The sequence below is a fragment of the Platichthys flesus genome, chromosome 21, assembly GCF_949316205.1.
Source record: "Platichthys flesus chromosome 21, fPlaFle2.1, whole genome shotgun sequence".
NCBI classification, from domain to species: domain Eukaryota; kingdom Metazoa; phylum Chordata; class Actinopteri; order Pleuronectiformes; family Pleuronectidae; genus Platichthys; species Platichthys flesus.
In genome coordinates this window covers 275667-292972 of record NC_084965.1, presented here as the reverse complement: position 1 = coordinate 292972, position 17306 = coordinate 275667, and the positions used below count along the sequence as shown (strand labels likewise).

Sequence of the window (17306 nt, the reverse complement as noted above, 5' to 3'; positions counted from 1 at the left end):
AGGTGTTTGAGGAGGCTCCAGTTGTTTTGGAGGAGGTTCCAGGTGTTTTGGAGGAGCTTCCAGGTGTTTGAAGAGGTTCCAGGTGTTTTTGAGGAGGTTCCAGGTGTTTTGGAGGAGGTTCCAGGTGTTTGAGGAGGCTCCAGGTGTTTTTGAGGAGGTTCCAGGTGTTTTTGAGGAGGCTCCAGGTGTATTGGATGAGGTTCCAGGTGTTTCTGAGGAGGCTCCAGGTGTATTTGAGGAGGTTCCAGGTGTTTGAGGAGGTTCCAGGTGTTTTGGAGGAGGTTCTAGGTGTTTGAGGAGTTTTCCTGTTGTGACACTGACCCCTGGTGTCCATCAGGGGGAATCACAGCAACATAAACATCAATTCGATGCAGAAAACTTTTGTTTTGAAATTACTTTTATTATTTGAACAGAAGGAGTGAAACATGAGGACTGGATCTCTGATGGACCAGGTCAAACCAGTTCTAGTCCAGGTTCAGTCAGACCTGCGGTTGTGGTCCGGGTCTTCGACGTGTTCAGTTTATAAAAACAGATTCACATTTTTAAAATAATGATTGAACCCTTCTGTTTGTTAGCTGATGATTTATTGATGACAAAGTTTAAAAGGTGTCACTGAGGTTCAGAACACGTGGATCCATCTCCCTGGATCAGCAACTTCACATTTTACTTCATTTCCAGGATTTGTTTAAAAAGTAGAATCAGTCTTTAAATTTATTTTTTACAATAAATACAAATAAAAGCGTCAGATGGTCTGAAGACGTCTCAACCTGATCGCTCCAACATTGTGTTCAAAACAGATAAATATTAAAAATCAGAAATTGTCCTGAGCATCAAAATGAAAACACAAAGTGACGTCAGACCTCGAGCGTCCACTGCTGCGTCGGGGACGCGTCACAGATCGACATGGACACATAACCCTTAGGACCGGCTGGCTCAGAGACCGAGAGACACTGTCCCACAGAGACCTGGTAGAGTCGGCTAGACTTCTACAGGAGAGAGAGAGAGAGCATGGTTTATTAGAGACGTGTGTGTGTCTGTCTTTGTGTGCGTCTGTCTGTGTATGTGTGTCTGTCTGTGTGTGGGTGTGTGTCTGTCTGTGTGTGTGTGTGTGTGTGTCTGTGTGTGTCTGTCTGTGTGTGGGTGTGTGTATCTCTGTGTGTGTGTGTGTGTCTGTGTGTGGGTGTGTGTGTGTCTGTCTGTGTGTGGGTGTGTGTCTGTCTGTGTGTGTCTGTGTGTGTCTGTCTGTGTGTGGGTGTGTGTGTGTCTGTCTGTGTGTGGGTGTGTGTCTGTCTGTGTGTGTCTGTGTGTGTCTGTCTGTGTGTGGGTGTGTGTGTGTCTGTCTGTGTGTGGGTGTGTGTCTGTCTGTGTGTGGGTGTGTGTGTCTGTGTGTGTCTGTCTGTGTGTGGGTGTGTGTGTGTCTGTCTGTGTGTGGGTGTGTGTCTGTCTGTGTGTCTGTGTGTGTCTGTCTGTGTGTGGGTGTGTGTGTGTCTGTCTGTGTGTGGGTGTGTGTCTGTCTGTGTGTCTGTGTGTGTCTGTGTGTGTGTCTGTGTGTGTGTCTGTGTGTGTCTGTCTCTGTCTCTGTCTCTCTCTGTCTGTCTGTGTGTGTCTGTCTGTCTGTGTGTGTGTCTGTCTCTGTCTGTGTGGGTCTGTCTCTGTGTTGTCTGTCTCTGTCTGTCTGTGTGTGTCTGTGTGTGTGTCTGTGTGTGTGTCTGTGTGTGTGTCTGTGTGTGTCTGTGTGTGTCTGTGTGTGTGTCTGTGTGTGTGTCTGTGTGTGTGTCTGTGTGTGTCTGTGTGTGTCTGTGTGTGTTGTCTGTCTCTGTCTGTCTGTGTGTGTCTGTGTGTGTCTGTGTGTGTGTGTCTGTGTGTGTCTGTGTGTGTCTGTGTGTGTGTGTGTCTGTGTGTGTCTGTGTGTGTGTCTGTGTGTGTCTGTGTGTGTGTGTCTGTGTGTGTCTGTCTCTGTCTGTCTCTGTCTGTCTCTGTGTTGTCTGTCTCTGTGTGTGTGTCTGTGTGTGTCTGTGTGTGTCTGTGTGTGTGTCTGTGTGTGTGTCTGTGTGTGTGTCTGTGTGTGTCTGTCTCTGTCTCTGTCTCTCTCTGTCTGTCTGTGTGTGTCTGTCTGTCTGTGTGTGTGTCTGTCTCTGTCTGTGTGGGTCTGTCTCTGTGTTGTCTGTCTCTGTCTGTCTGTGTGTGTCTGTGTGTGTGTCTGTGTGTGTGTCTGTGTGTGTGTCTGTGTGTGTCTGTGTGTGTCTGTGTGTGTGTCTGTGTGTGTGTCTGTGTGTGTGTCTGTGTGTGTCTGTGTGTGTCTGTGTGTGTTGTCTGTCTCTGTCTGTCTGTGTGTGTCTGTGTGTGTCTGTGTGTGTGTGTCTGTGTGTGTCTGTGTGTGTGTGTGTCTGTGTGTGTCTGTGTGTGTGTCTGTGTGTGTCTGTGTGTGTGTGTGTCTGTGTGTGTCTCACCCCCAGGCTCCACTGCTGGGATCCTCCTGATCCGTGACACTTCATGAGTCTTGGCGGGTCGGAGGTTCTGATCTCTGACACGTCGAGACACAACAGACCAGCGAGGATCAGCTGACTCTCCTCGTCATAGGTCCAGTCCTGAACATGCACATGAGGAGGTCAGGGTCAAAGGTCACAGGTCGGCTCACTCAGTTTCCAGTGTGTGATCGACTCACCTGTTCAGGGTCGCGGGGGTCACATGGCCGTAGGACCACGGCTCCGCCCTTTTGACTGACTCGGCCCTGGGCCACGAGACAACGGCTGGTTGCTAGGTTACGTAGCTGGAAGAGGGCATGTGATCAGTTCATGACTCATATGATGGATAGCACACGCGTGAGGACTGTCACGTACCCGTCCTCGCTGCAGGACTCGGGGACGCCTCAGACCTTTGTTGACGAACAGCGGCGGCTGCTGCTTGAGGCCGCTGGCGGCCGCCTGCATCTCAGGGTACACCGTGTCCAGGTACCAGCGGAACGAGTGGCACCGCAGCCGCGCCCTCAACGCCACGCGCTCGCTGACGTCACCGTAACCGCGCTCACGCAGCTCTGGACGTAGGGACAGATACTGCTCCTGAAAGGACAACACGGAAACAGGAAGTGAGGTCAGAGGACAACGCAGCTGCTCATTGGATCCCAGTTGTGTGTGCTCACCTTGTACTCGTCCATCCACACATGCGCCAGCCGCAGAGAGTTATGGGCCATGGTGTCCTGCCCCCCCGGGGACCCGTAGGGCCGCCGCTTCCTGAAGATGTGTCCGACCCTGGAGCAGGGGATGATGAGCAGCTGGCCGCCGCACATCCAGATCTGAGCCAACAGAAAACACCGTTAGTCCGGATGAGACCCTCACACCTGCTCCACCTGATGTCCTCTTACGACTGATTGGACGAATGCAGATGTGACGTCAGCCGTCTGGCGCCCGCTCCTCGCCGCTGCCTTCAGGCTGAATGCTAAGCTAAGCTAACATGTTAACGGTCTGTAAAACTCAGCTCTCACCCTGAAGGAGATTTCCAGGTTTTCTCCCCCCCAGATGTCCATGCCTGCATCATATTGTCCCAGCTCGTTGAAATACTTCCTGTTCATAGCGAATAAACCGCCAGCCATGGTGGGAGACCTGGGGGGGGGGGGCATCAGAGGTTAGGTATAACTAAGCTGGTTGGCTGTTCAATCAGCTGGTTATCAGCGTGTTACCTGATTGGTCCTGTGGTGCCGCCGGGCCCATTGAGCTCTGAGGGGGGGACGGGGTCCCACTTGAAGTGCAGCCCCCAGTTGAAGCCGCCCCTGACGACGGGCGAGGGCGAGTAAGCGAGCGTGTCGGACGAGATGATGTCGATGACGGGGCAGACGACGGTGTGGGCGTCGTTCTGGATCGGGGCGAGAAGAGGCTGCAGCCACGCCTGGTTCACCTCACAGTGACTGTCCAGGAAGACCAGCACCTCCCCTGCACACAGACAGGCACAGATGAAGGAGGTAGGAGGTATAGTGTGAGGAGGTAGGAGGTATAGTGTGAGGAGGTAGGAGGTATAGTGTGAGGAGGTAGGAGGTATAGTGTGAGGAGGTAGGAGGTATAGTGTGAGGAGGTAGGATGTATAGTGTGAGGAGGTAGGATGTATAGTGTGAGGAGGTAGGATGTATAGTGTGAGGAGGAAGGAGGTATAGTGTGAGGAGGAAGGAGGTATAGTGTGAGGAGGTAGGAGGTATAGTGTGAGGAGGTAGGAGGTATAGTGTGAGGAGGTAGGAGGTATAGTGTGAGGAGATAGGAGGTATAGTGTGAGGAGATAGGAGGTATAGTGTGAGGAGGAAGGAGGTATAGTGTGAGGAGGTAGGAGGTATAGATGGAGGAGGTAGGAGGTATAGTGTGAGGAGGTAGGAGGTATAGTGTGAGGAGGTAGGAGGTATAGTGTGAGGAGGTAGGAGGTATAGTGTGAGGAGGTAGGAGGTATAGTGTGAGGAGGTAGGATGTATAGTGTGAGGAGGTAGGAGGTATAGTGTGAGGAGGTAGGAGGTATAGTGTGAGGAGGTAGGAGGTATAGTGTGAGGAGGTAGGAGGTATAGTGTGAGGAGGAAGGAGGTATAGTGTGAGGAGGTAGGAGGTATAGTGTGAGGAGGTAGGATGTATAGTGTGAGGAGGAAGGAGGTATAGTGTGAGGAGGAAGGAGGTATAGTGTGAGGAGGTAGGAGGTATAGTGTGAGGAGGAAGGAGGTATAGTGTGAGGAGGAAGGAGGTATAGTGTGAGGAGGTAGGAGGTATAGTGTGAGGAGGTAGGATGTATAGTGTGAGGAGGAAGGAGGTATAGTGTGAGGAGGAAGGAGGTATAGTGTGAGGAGGTAGGAGGTATAGTGTGAGGAGGTAGGAGGTATAGTGTGAGGAGGTAGGAGGTATAGTGTGAGGAGGAAGGAGGTATAGTGTGAGGAGGAAGGAGGTATAGTGTGAGGAGGTAGGAGGTATAGTGTGAGGAGGTAGGAGGTATAGTGTGAGGAGGTAGGAGGTATAGTGTGAGGAGGTAGGAGGTATAGTGTGAGGAGGTAGGAGGTATAGTGTGAGGAGGTAGGAGGTATAGTGTGAGGAAGTAGGATGTATAGTGTGAGGAGGTAGGATGTATAGTGTGAGGAGGAAGGAGGTATAGTGTGAGGAGGAAGGAGGTATAGTGTGAGGAGGAAGGAGGTATAGTGTGAGGAGGTAGGAGGTATAGTGTGAGGAGGAAGGAGGTATAGTGTTAGGAGGTAGGAGGTATAGTGTGAGGAGGTAGGAGGTATAGTGTGAGGAGGTAGGAGGTATAGTGTGAGGAGGTAGGAGGTATAGATGGAGGAGGTAGGAGGTATAGATGGAGGAGGTAGGAGGTATAGTGTGAGGAGGTAGGAGGTATAGTGTGAGGAGGTAGGAGGTATAGTGTGAGGAGGAAGGAGGTATAGTGTGAGGAGGAAGGAGGTATAGTGTGAGGAGGTAGGAGGTATAGTGTGAGGAGGTAGGATGTATAGTGTGAGGAGGTAGGAGGTATAGTGTGAGGAGGTAGGAGGTATAGATGGAGGAGGTAGGAGGTATAGATGGAGGAGGTAGGAGGTATAGTGTGAGGAGGTAGGAGGTATAGTGTGAGGAGGTAGGAGGTATAGTGTGAGGAGGAAGGAGGTATAGTGTGAGGAGGTAGGAGGTACCAGTAGCATGTGAGGCTCCGATCATTCGTCCTCTGATGAGTCCTTCTCTCTTCTGGTTTCTCACCAGCTTCACTTTCCCCTGAAGCTCCTCCCTGACGTAACGATCCAAGTCGTTCTTCAGCTCATCTGAACAACAACACAAATATCAAGGTGGTTGTGTTAGAAACGGTTTGAAGGCTTCATTGTGCCGTTTGCAGGAAGTGTTGATGGTGTCACCCAGCTCGCTGTGGTCGTCCACCAGGACGATCTGGTGCAGGAGGTCGGCCGGCGTCCGGTCCAGCACGCTGTGCACCGTCCTCAGCAGGGCGGAGAACGCCTCGTTGAAGAAACAGATCACTACGCTGGCCGAGGGGAGAGCCAGAGGGTACACCTTATCCCGACACCTGCAGAGATGGATCAGGCCGAGTTGTGTTTTAACAAACTACATGTGGTCCTCCTCCATGAAACATGTATGAATTAAACATCATGTATGTGGAATGTGATGCATTATCGTGTCTTATCAATCCATCAATCAAATTTCAGGTCATATTCACAGATCTTAACAAGAATTACCCAAATAAACCAAGAGATCAGTGACATGTGAGGATGCTCTCCCAGGACAACACAACTACAGGATTCACTACATGAGAAGAACCAGTTTGTGTGTCAATGTTTAGAATCTGAAAGTCTTACTGCTGGTCTCTGGTGTCGGGCAGCTGTCGGTGGTGACCCAGTCTGGTGGAGATGAGGACATTGAAGGCGTGTCGGTGGTAACCAGTGTCCCTGACCTCCTGGTCCGCCTCGTTAAATATCATCCCTGCAGGAAGACACAGCCGTCAGTTGACCTCAAGTCCCCAAAGACCAACCACAGCTAGCCAATCAGGCAGCACCTGACCACACCACAGCCTCTCACCCATCTCTGGCGACAGCTCCACTCCCCGATTGGCTGGCAGAAGATGATTCCTCGCCCTCCGCCCGCCAGGACCCCTGGTGATTGGCTGGCTGCGGTGCTGCAGAGGGGTCCTGCTGTCCCCAGGCTCCGCCCCCAGAGAGAAGTAGAGGAAGAGCAGGAAGGACCAAGTGGCTGAGGTGGCGAGACAGCCATAACAGAAGTACCGCAGCGTGACACTGGCCATGGTGGCCGAGCGAGCATCGCCTTACATCACGCTGCTGTGAGAGAGAGAGACAGGATACACTCGGTTGTGTTTGTACAGTGGAAACAAACAGGAAGTAACAAACTAAACAAACTCAACACTTCTATCACACTTCAGATCTTCATGAATGGTTCAGGTTTGAAATCTTCTCTGATGAACATTGTTTAATCAGTCGAGAACAAAATGACGTCACATCGATCAACGGAAAGTAAAACCATCAACCCACGGAGGACTGGATTGAAAACCACACTGAAAATCCCAGTTACAAACTGAAACCACAGGCTGCCCAACTGGTGTGAATATCAATTCATCATGTGACTCAGTGGGTGTGGCCTCTCGTGCCTGCATGTTCTCCTGACAGCGTCTGGACATGAGGCTCCTGAGGAGTCAGAGGATGGAGTCCTGGGGGATCTCCTTCCAGGATCATCACCTCCTGGACCTTCCAGACCCTCCCAGGATCGGCCTCCTCAGACCATCACTGATCCACCAAACCGGTCATAAATGTTACAGCAGCTTCACGTTCACCACAGCTTCTCTGGACTCGTTCACACCTGTCACATGTGTGAACCTGCTCTCATCTGTGAGGAGAACGAGGCTCCAGTGGTGAACCTGCTGTGGACACAAACTGTCATGTGACCACACATATGGATGTGTCCTCCTGGAGGAGCGTGACTACCTGGAGCTGCAGGTTCCTCCTCATGCTGCCAGTGGGACGAGGAGCAGGACACAGAACTAGATTCCATTAAAACCATGAAGTGAGTCAATCATATTCTGACAGAAGTATGTGAACCCATTTAGAGACAGACACAGAGAGAGAGACTCAGTTATAGGTCAAGTGATGTCAAAGACTCATAATAATAATACTAATGAAGAGGTTACTATTGTGTTAAAAGGTCAAAGGTTGGAACAGGTCTCAGCTGACTGTCTCATAAACTGGTTAATTCTTCTTCTTCATTTAAACAGAACGACTCAAGTATTTTAAGACGTTGTAAAACCTGCTGACTCATCTTCTTTTCAGCACTAACATGTTGAGTCAGCTTTTCTTGTCTTCAGGTATTTGTGCAGCAGCTCACTGACTGTAACTGATTCATTAACTTTAAGGTTAAGGTTAGGGTTCCCTAAGTGTAAGGGTTACCTTAACTCTGACTAAAATCTGAACTGACCTGTACATGTGTCGTTTTCATAATGTTTAAGGTAAATCATCTTTCAAAATAAAATCCGTTATGTGTCAATAACATGTGCTATGATTTGGACTCAGTGGGTCACGTGGACGTTCATCCGCAGTGATGAAGTGCACAGACATGTGTTCACACGTCATGTTCACTGAGTCCTGTTTGAAAGAAGAACTTAGTGAGAGAAACAGAGAAACAGAGAAACAGAGAAGATCGTGTGCAAGCTCAACCGCGTCCGATAATGGAATCCGTTACACAGCGATGATCGCTAGCTAAACTCAGGTGGAAGGTGTGAATAGAAAGTCTGAGACCAGATGTGACACTCACGTCTCGTCGGCTCGGAGCTGTTTGCTCAGCGGCACTGTGGCAGCTGACTGGACTCCTTCAGGTCGTGGGTGTTGTCCGCTGTTCTGGCCGTAGCTGCTAATGCTAATGTTTACCGTCAGTGTATCGTCTGTTGAGCTGCAGCACAGACGCCATCAGACACGACACTTCCGCTCAAGACTTTCAAAATAAGATACACCACATGAAGACAGGTACATTAAAAATCCACAACCAGCGACGACCCCAGAGCAATAATAAACACAACGTGTGTAGAGACAATAACTGTTTATCTGTCAGAGCTGAACCACGTGAACAGTTTATTAACAGATGATCAGACTTTATTAGCCTCTGACGTCATGTGGTTCAGGCACGTCTCCAGAAATAAAACAAAAAATCTCAGATTCAAACGCTCACATCTCGTGCAGATGACGTCATTTGCAGTCAGAGTCTGAGCCGGAGTGATCGTTGAATCGAGTCCCGCCCACACACACTCGACCAATTCTGAATCAGTCTCAGCCTTCGATCATGACGTCTGTTTTTATCATTAAGTAACTGATCCAAACCAAACTGTTGAGAAACTTGAACAAACATCAGAGACGAGAACGAGCTGAAAGGACAGAAACATCTGAACATGGTCCATGTCCCATCTGCTAACCTGGAGGAGGGGTTAACGAGCTGGACAGAAACATCTGTACATGGTCCATGTCCCATTTGTTAACATGGAGGAGGAGGTTAATGAGCTGGACAGAAACATCTGTACATGGTCCATGTCCCATTTGTTAACATGGAGGAGGAGGTTAATGAGCTGGACAGAAACATCTGTACATGGTCCATGTCCAGTCTGCTGACCTGGAGGAGGAGGAGCTGGACAGAAACATCTGTACATGGTCCATGTCCAATCTGCTAACCTGGAGGAGGAGGTCAATGAGCTGGACAGAAACATCTGTACATGGTCCATGTCCCATTTGTTAACCTGGAGGAGGAGGTTAACGAGCTGGACAGAAACATCTATACATGGTCCATGTCCCTTCTGCTAACCTGGAGGAGGTGTTAACGAGCTGGACAGAAACATCTGTACATGGTCCATGTCCAGTCTGCTGACCTGGAGGAGGAGGTTAATGAGCTGGACAGAAACATCTGAACATGGTCCATGTCCAGTCTGCTGACCTGGAGGAGGAGGAGCTGGACAGAAACATCTGTACATGGTCCATGTCCAGTCTGCTGACCTGGAGGAGGAGGAGCTGGACAGAAACATCTGTACATGGTCCATGTCCAATCTGCTAACCTGGAGGAGGAGGTCAATGAGCTGGACAGAAACATCTGTACATGGTCCATGTCCCATTTGTTAACCTGGAGGAGGAGGTTAACGAGCTGGACAGAAACATCTATACATGGTCCATGTCCCTTCTGCTAACCTGGAGGAGGTGTTAACGAGCTGGACAGAAACATCTGTACATGGTCCATGTCCAGTCTGCTGACCTGGAGGAGGAGGTTAATGAGCTGGACAGAAACATCTGAACATGGTCCATGTCCAGTCTGCTGACCTGGAGGAGGAGGAGCTGGACAGAAACATCTGTACATGGTCCATGTCCAGTCTGCTGACCAGGAGGAGGAGGAGCTGGACAGAAACATCTGTACATGGTCCATGTCCAATCTGCTAACCTGGAGGAGGAGGTCAATGAGCTGGACAGAAACATCTGTACATGGTCCATGTCCCATTTGTTAACCTGGAGGAGGAGGTTAACGAGCTGGACAGAAACATCTGTACATGGTCCATGTCCAATCTGCTAACCCGGAGGAGGGGTTAACGAGCTGGACAGAAACATCTGTACATGGTCCATGTCCCATCTGCTAACCTGGAGGAGGAGGTCAATGAGCTGGACAGAAACATCTGTACATGGTTCATGTCCCATCTGCTAACCTGGAGGAGGAGGTCAATGAGCTGGACAGAAACATCTGTACATGGTTCATGTCCCATCTGCTAACCTGGAGGAGGAGGTCAATGAGCTGGACAGCAGACAGACGCCATCTATCTTTATGATCTCTGCTGATGTGTCTGCGCAGATGATTTGTGTCTTTTCACAGGCAGTCACAACATCACGTGAACACACACACACAAACTGTCTCACACACACACACACACACTCACACACTCCGGTTAATACTCAGATCCGTTTCTATTTTCTTCATCGTTCCCTCCGACCCGGAACTGTTCCGAGAGAGAGGGGGGGGGGGGGGGGGGGGGGGGGTGGAGAGGTATAGAAATAGACAGAGCCCCCCCCCCTCTCTCTCTCTCTCTCCCTCTCTCTCTCCCTCTCTCCCTCTCTCTCTCTCTCTCTATCTCTCTCTCTCTCTGCACTGATCCGGTCACAACAACAGATCTGAACCTCAACATGTCTCTGCAGCCTTCTCCCTGCGTCATAGACTGTGGGACCGGGTGAGGACACACTGTGACGTTGTGTGTTTTTGTCATCATGTATTTAGATAGAGAGAAGGCCCCTGTGTGTTTGGGTGTGTGTGTGTGTGTGTAAACAAACCCTCCCTCTTTGAGACAAGCGGCTGTGATTGGCCCGATCTGTTTACTAACAGTGTCGAATCTGTGTGATGCAGGTACACCAAGATCGGTTACGCTGGAAACACAGCGCCGCAGTTCATCATGCCGTCATGTAAGAACCACGCAGTCACACATGTGTTGCTCATATATCATATCTGTCATGTAGGTTTACATGACAGATCTGGTTACTATTGTGTTAAAAGGTCAAAGGTTGGAACAGGTCTCAGCTGACTGTCTCATAAACGGGTTAATTCTTCTTCTGCATTTAAACGACTCAAGTATTTTAAGACGTTGTAAAACCTGCTGACTCATCTTCTTTTCAGCACTTACATGTTGAGTCAGCTTTTCTTGTCTTCAGGTATTTGGGTAGCAGCTCACTGACTGTAACTGATTGATTAACTTTAAGGTTAGGGTTAGGGTTAGGGTTCCTTAACTCGATGCCTGTGTGTATGTGGGACCAGGCATCGCCATCAAAGAGTCGGCCAGCATAGGAGAACAGGCCCAGAGGAGACTTGTACGAGGAGTTGACGACCTGGACTTCTACATTGGAGACGAGGCCGTAGACAAACCCAACTATGCAACAAAGGTTCAAGAAGAGGGCCATTGTTTGATCTTCTGCTCTCTATTCTCCTTCTGTCTCAGGTTGTCTTCTGCTCTTATATTCTGTTTAGTGGCCCATCCGTCATGGGATGGTGGAAGACTGGGATCTGATGGAGAAGTTTATGGAGCAGGTCATCTTCAAGTACCTTCGAGCAGAACCTGAGGACCACAGTTTCCTCATGGTGGGTACATTGTTAAGGAGAGTGTGTTGTTCTACTCGTAGGTGCCACAGGTGCTGGAGGAGGTTGTTATTAAGGAGGAAGTAGAGATCCTTGAGGTGGTCCAGTCAGATGATTGAACAGGTTCCAGGTGTCCACTGGGAGATTAGAGACGTCCTTGAGGGGGTTCCAGATGTTGGGAGGGTTTGGAGTAGGTTGTATCAACCCTGGAGCAGGTTTAGAGGGTTTTAAGTTCCTTTGTTTGTGTGTGTGTGTGTGTGTGTGTGTGTGTTTAGACAGAGCCTCCTCTCAACACTCCAGAGAACAGAGAGTACCTGGCTGAGATCATGTTTGAGACCTTCAACATACCTGGACTCTACATCGCTGTACAGGTGAATATGTCGACCACAATAATAGTCACATGACAGATTTCCCAGGTAGAGGTCAGAAGGGTCCTTGAAAGGGACCTTGAGGTGCTTGAGGAGGCTCCAGGCAGTGTAGTGACTGTGTCCTCCTGTCAGGCAGTGCTCGCGTTAGCAGCGTCCTGGACGTCCCGGCAGGTGGGACAGAGGACTCTGACCGGCATCGTCATCGACAGCGGAGATGGAGTCACACACACCATCCCTGTGGTCAGACACAACATCATTTGAATTGTACTGGCTGTTGTTTTGAGCGTCTCTGCTCACTGATTGGTTGCTGTGACAGGCTGAGGGCTTCGTGATTGGCAGCTGTATAAAACAAATCCCCATCGCAGGGCGGGACATTACCTTCTTCATCCAGCAGCTGCTCAGAGACAGAGAGCTGGGGATTCCCCCGGAGCAGTCGCTGGAGACCGCCAAGGCAGTCAAGGTGAACCCCTCCTCTTCATCAACTGCTCCTCCTCAAAGAGATACTTGAAAGCTCAATGTGTCTCACTGGGTTATTCCCCTGCACACTGGCAACACCTAGTGGCCAGAGGGATATATTTGAGTTTTCTGTCCGTCTGTGTCATTGTTGTGAATTTGAACACAATATCTCAAAACCACATTGATGGAATTTCTTCAACTTTGGCAGAAATGTTCAAGTGGACTCAAAGATGACTGAAACTGGGGTGTTAGGGTTAGTGGTGGAAAATACAACCGCAGGGCAGTAATTCTAGTTGTGTGCATTGTGTGTGTCTGTGTGTAGGAGCGGTACGGTTACATCTGTCCAGACATTGTGAAGGAGTTCACTAAGTACGACTGTGACCCGGGGAAATGGATCAAACAGTTCCATGGAGTGAATGCCGTCAGTCAGACCCCATTCCACATCGACGTGGGCTACGAACGCTTCCTGGGCCCAGAGATCTTCTTCCACCCGGAGGTAACTCAATGGTTCAAGAGAAAAACTACTAGAAAAACTAAAAAGTGACTTCATCAATGAGCTGATCATGCGGAAGGAGGCAGCTGGTTTCCACATACTCATACAGTTCAGCCGAAGTTCATGTTTGTTTTGTAATCAATTGATAAAGTGAAAGAGAATGATATTGTGTGTTTGCAGTTTGCTAACCCAGACTTCATGCAGCCCATCTCTGATGTCGTGGATGAGGTCATTCAGAGTTGTCCAATCGATGTGAGGAGGCCGCTCTACAAGGTACCACATATATGTTGTTGTTTTCAGAGGTCTCACTCGGCAGACAACTTTGAACCCCAGGTGTTTTGAACTAAAAGTGTGCCTGTTGCAGAACATCGTGTTGTCCGGAGGATCCACCATGTTCAGAGACTTCGGCCGGCGGCTGCAGAGAGACCTGAAGAGGGTGGTTGATGCCCGACTGAGACTGAGCGAAGAGCTGAGTGGAGGACGGATAAAGGTCAGAGCACAGAGACTCAAACCAACAAACCAGTTGTAAAGACTCGCTCCAACATGGCCTGTATGACAGATGTAGTTCTGTGGCTCAGGCTCCTCCCCTGATGATGTCCTCTGACAGTGGGACATCACCTGCTGTAGGAAAACGTGTTGTGAACCTCAGAACCCTCTTGATTTGAAGTTTGTTGGAAGTTTCTCCTCTTTACTCTGCTGATGACTCATCGACTCCCTGATCATTTTAATTTGCAGCCGAAGCCGATGGAGATTCAGGTGGTGACACATCACATGCAGCGTTACGCCGTCTGGTTTGGAGGCTCCATGTTGGCATCCACGGTAACCACACCCACAAAATCACACACACAACAATGTATTGGTTCACAGGATCCTCAGTGACTTCCTGATCCAGTTCTGCACTTAACCCTGACTCTGACCTGTGATGCATGAACGTTGTGACGTCTCCATGAAGGTCCTCGCAAAGACAGATAAACAAGGGCTCACACACGTCTCACACTATCTACAGCCGTGGCCAAAAGTTTTGAGAACAAATCTTAATTTTCACAAAGTCTGCTGCCTCAGTTTTTATGTGGACAATTTGCATATACTCCAGAATGTTATGAAGAGTGATCAGATTAATTGAAATTAATTGCAAAGTCCCTCTTTGCCATGAGAATGAACTTTATCTCCAAAAAAACATTTCCACTGTATTTCAGCCCTGCCTCAAAAGGACCAGCTGACATCATGTCAGTGATTCTCTTGTTAACACAGGGGAGAGTGTTGACCGGGACAAGTCTGGAGATCACTCTGTCATCCTGATTGAGACAGAATTGCAGACTGGAAGCTGTGAAAGGAGGGTGGTGCTTGAAATCATTGTCCTTCCTCTGTTAACCATGGTAACCTGCAAGGAAACACGTGCAGTCATCATTGTTTTGCACAAATAGGCAAGGATATTGCTGATAGTAAGATTGCACCTAAATCGACCAGTTATCTGATCATCAAGAACTTCAAGGACAGAGGTTCAATCGTGTGAATAAGGCGTCAGGGCACCCAAGAAAGTCCAGCAAGTGACAGGAACATCTCCTAAAGTTGATCCAGCTGAGGGATCGGGGCACCATCAGTGCAGTGGTTGCTCAGGAATGGCAGCAGGCAGGTGTGAGTGCATCTGCATGCACAGTGAGGCAAAGACGTTTGGAGGATGGTCTGGTGTCAAGAAGGGCAGCAAAGAAGACACTTCTCTCCAGGAACAACATCAGGACAGACTGATATTCTGCCAAAGGTACAGGGATTGGACTGATGAGGTCTGGGGTGAAGTCATTTTCTCTGATGAATCCCCTTTCAGATTGTTTAGGGCATCTGGAAGAAAGCCTGTCCGGAGAAGAAAAGGTGAGCACTACCATCCGTCCTGTGTCGTGCCAACAGTAAAACATCCTGAGACCCTTCATGCTTCTCAGCCAAGGGAGTGGGCTAATCAACAATTTTTCCTAAGAACACGGCCATGAATATAGAATGTAACCAAAACATCCTCAGAGAGCCACTTCTCCCAACCATCCAAGAACTGTTTGGTGACTAACAATGCCTTCTCCAGCATGATGGAGCACCTTGCCATAAGGCGAAAGTGATAACTAAGTGGCTCGGGAAACAAAACATCGAAACTTTGGGTCCATGGCAAGGAAACGCCCCAGACCTTAATCCCACTGAGAAAGTGTGGTCAATCCTCAAGAGGCGGGTGGACAAACAAAAACCCACAAATTCTGACCAAGTCCAAGCATCGATATGAAGAATGAGCTGCCATCAGTCAGGATGTGGCCCAGAAGTTAATTGACAGCATGCCAGGGTGAATTGCAGAGGTCTTGAAAAAGAAGAGGCAACACTGCAAATATTGACTCTTTGCATGAACTCAGTGTAATTGTCAATAAGATCTTTTGACACTTATGAAATGCCAGTAATTATACTTCAGTATACCATAGTATCATTTGACAAACAGATCTAAAAACACTGAAGCAACACACTTTCTGAAAACCAATACTCTCAAAACTTTTGGCCACGGCTGTACAGTCTATGGTCTCACCTGGTTAAAACGCTCAACTTATGTGTATTTGTTTGTTGATATTTGTTGTTTTGTGTGTATTTATTGTTTGTGACTGCAGCCAGAGTTTTTCCAGGCGTGTCACTCGAAAAAGGACTACGATGAGATTGGACCGAGCATCTGTCGACACAACCCCGTGTTCGGCATCATGTCCTGAAGCCGTGTGCTAGCGTGTTAGCCCATTAGCTGTTATCAGCCTGTTTGGCCTTTGTACCTACAGCCAATTAGCTAGCCAGCCTGTTAGCCTGTTAGCCTGCTGCCCTTGTCACCTGCCATCTGTTATTAGACACCAGTCACTGAGCTGTTAGCATCTCTGTCCCTTGCCCCTTGCATGTTTCAGTCAAGGCTAACAGACTGTTAGCATACTAGCTCAGCCTCCGCAGGCACATGGAGGTCTGGAGCAGGTGAAGCAAACACAGTTAGAAATCAGTGAAAGTTTCCAGTCTTCACTCAGAGCTGACACCACATCGGTTGCAGGTTCAAGTCCAGACTCTGAAACTGTTCCAAACACGAAGCCAAGGAGAGGATCTGTTTTCATGTTTCTGACGTAGAGATGTTCGTCTCTTCACTCGTCTCTTGCATAGATGTCCTCCAGCGCTCAGTCCCTGTGTTAGCATGTTAGCATGTCAGTGAGGAAACATGGCAGATCAGCACATGTTGTTCTGTTTCCTCACATACGTCATAAAGAAGTGTTCTGTTTCACTGATTTGGTTTATTTAGAGTATGATTAACTTCCAGAAGTGACTTAATCACAAACTGTGAGTAACTGTGTGTGTGTGTGTGTGTGTGTTGATGAATCATAAACGACTGCAGTCAGTGTGTCAATATTTATAGACAACAGTGGAACAGGTCATAACTTCAGTAACACTGTCAGCAGGAGCGTATACAGGAAATACAGAATGTGTTTTTATCATAGGCTGTATATATAAGGTTTTTATTCATCATTACAGCTTCTGTACTTGTGGGATTTCATTGTGTCTTTATTTGAGTTGTTTCAGTACAACATACAGATATTTGTACTTGTCAGTACTTACTTTGAAGTTGTTGGTACTTACTCTGGACATTTGATGTTTTACTGATTTGGGACTAATCGTTACTCAGGACTTGTCGTCAGGACTCCAGATTGTTGGGCTCAGGTATTTGCACCTGATAAATGTATTGATCCACACACTGTGATCAGGTGACTTGTGGTTGGACAGCCAGCGAGCGTATAAATGAGCCGACAGAGATTTAGCTTTGTGATGACGTCCACATGTTAATGATCTGTAGCTGGATACTGAGCAACTGTCAATAAACACTCCACCTCCAACATTACTGCTTCCAGGGTGTGACACAAATATAACGTAGAAAACAAGGAAGTATTCTGCACCTTTCATTGGTCAGTGCTCCTCTGGCACAAGTTGACCAGGTGTCCCAGCTCACAGGACCAGGGGACAACATCAGCAGGAAGAGACGTCCACAGGAACCACAGCGTCTCCACCACAATCAGACACTGGACGCCCTTCAGCAGCAGAGCTTCGACTGCAGCTCATATGTTTTTACATAGTTTAACATAAATAACAGAAGTTTTGCTATGATGTCACTTTACTTTGTGTTTTTATTGTCAACGAGTCAGACGAAGATTTTCTGCCTGGTTCACATTGTCCTGTGCTTTTTGCTCAGTGTTTGTGTTTGAGAGACAGAGATATGGAATGATCTAAGTAGTATTATATACTCACATCAATGCCAGTACTATACAATATGAAACCGAGCATCTTCCACTCCTGCAAATATTTCAAAATATAAAACCTTTTTACAACAAATTGAAAGGATTCAGTCAA

At 48.5% G+C, this 17306-nt stretch overlaps 2 protein-coding genes across 3 annotated transcripts; one reads left to right on the top strand and one right to left on the bottom strand.

Moving 5' to 3' along the window:
- Positions 1-379: 379 nt before the first annotated feature.
- galnt11 (UDP-N-acetyl-alpha-D-galactosamine:polypeptide N-acetylgalactosaminyltransferase 11 (GalNAc-T11)) lies at positions 380-8453 on the bottom strand. The gene is made up of 12 exons (XM_062379457.1): positions 8271-8453; positions 6531-6787; positions 6311-6434; positions 5855-6021; positions 5639-5764; positions 3677-3926; positions 3482-3599; positions 3140-3292; positions 2841-3059; positions 2666-2770; positions 2451-2588; positions 380-986 (listed from the first exon to the last, which is right to left on the bottom strand). The coding sequence occupies exons 2-12, from the start codon at positions 6751-6753 to the stop codon at positions 855-857; spliced, it is 1755 nt and encodes a 584-aa protein (XP_062235441.1). The 5' UTR covers positions 6754-6787; positions 8271-8453; the 3' UTR covers positions 380-854.
- Positions 8454-10554: 2101 nt separating this feature from the next.
- On the top strand, positions 10555-17063 carry LOC133932537 (actin-related protein 3B-like). 2 transcript variants are annotated; one of them, XM_062379259.1, is made up of 12 exons: positions 10555-10704; positions 10878-10933; positions 11283-11407; positions 11493-11603; positions 11876-11971; positions 12101-12208; positions 12285-12428; positions 12747-12920; positions 13098-13190; positions 13282-13407; positions 13653-13736; positions 15548-17063. In XM_062379259.1, the coding sequence occupies exons 1-12, from the start codon at positions 10661-10663 to the stop codon at positions 15641-15643; spliced, it is 1257 nt and encodes a 418-aa protein (XP_062235243.1). In that variant the 5' UTR covers positions 10555-10660; the 3' UTR covers positions 15644-17063. The 2 variants fall into 2 exon arrangements, with proteins under 2 accessions (XP_062235243.1, XP_062235244.1); XM_062379260.1 differs by lacking the exons at positions 10555-10704; positions 11283-11407 and having other exon boundaries at positions 10915-10933; positions 11464-11603.
- The last annotated feature ends 243 nt before the right edge of the window (positions 17064-17306 follow it).

Excerpts from the sequence above, each read along its gene's own strand:
- galnt11 (XM_062379457.1), bottom strand. The coding sequence starts at position 6,753 with ATGGCCAGTGTCACGCTGCGGTACTTCTGTTATGGCTGTCTCGCCACC. Across the intron at positions 6,022-6,310 it reads CCCGACACCAGAGACCAGCA|GTGTCGGGATAAGGTGTACC; the intron begins GTAAGACTTTCA and ends CCATCTCTGCAG. Across the intron at positions 2,589-2,665 it reads ACCCCCGCGACCCTGAACAG|GACTGGACCTATGACGAGGA; the intron begins GTGAGTCGATCA and ends GTGCATGTTCAG.
- LOC133932537 (XM_062379259.1), top strand. The coding sequence starts at position 10,661 with ATGTCTCTGCAGCCTTCTCCCTGCGTCATAGACTGTGGGACCGG. Across the intron at positions 10,934-11,282 it reads GCAGTTCATCATGCCGTCAT|GCATCGCCATCAAAGAGTCG; the intron begins GTAAGAACCACG and ends ATGTGGGACCAG. Across the intron at positions 11,972-12,100 it reads GACTCTACATCGCTGTACAG|GCAGTGCTCGCGTTAGCAGC; the intron begins GTGAATATGTCG and ends TCCTCCTGTCAG.